Genomic DNA, 398 nt, shown 5'->3' on the forward strand with positions numbered 1-398 from the left:
GCCAGGAGATGGCGTGAAGCCTCTGGCCTGTACGTCGGCCAACATTTGGCCCCATGGGACCAGCCTCATGAACTACCTGCGCATGGTGAGCCAGGAGTGGGAGGGCTGAGGGGCAGGGCAGCTTGCCTCAGATGGGGGACCCACTGTGTCCACCCCGTGGCCCCTCTGTCCTCTCCCACCTCCGACCCCACCCACTGCCTCCTGCTTTCTCTGGGCCTCTTCCTGCATCTTCATCTGTCCCGCCTCTCCTGGCTTCCCTCTGCCTGTCTGCATTGTTGCTTCCCTGTGTCTTTGCTCCATCGCCCCTCGTTTGCTGGTGTGTTATCTTCCTCATTTAACTGTGGTCCTTCCTGGTCCCTCTCCCTCTCTCTTATTCCCTCCACCTCTGTCTCTTTCCC

General features: G+C 60.3%; 1 protein-coding gene across 1 annotated transcript in view; it reads left to right on the top strand.

Annotated features, from left to right (window-relative positions):
* Positions 1–398, top strand: part of GRIK5 (glutamate ionotropic receptor kainate type subunit 5) — a 52,415-nt gene that overhangs the window by 13,346 nt on the left and 38,671 nt on the right. Inside the window, exon 10 of the mRNA XM_025044809.1 lies at positions 9–85. Coding sequence (XP_024900577.1) covers positions 9–85 — 77 coding nt within the window. The remainder of the gene's footprint in view (positions 1–8; positions 86–398) is intronic.

This window comes from Pteropus alecto, unplaced genomic scaffold (assembly GCF_000325575.1).
Source record: "Pteropus alecto unplaced genomic scaffold, ASM32557v1 scaffold920, whole genome shotgun sequence".
NCBI lineage: Eukaryota > Metazoa > Chordata > Mammalia > Chiroptera > Pteropodidae > Pteropus > Pteropus alecto.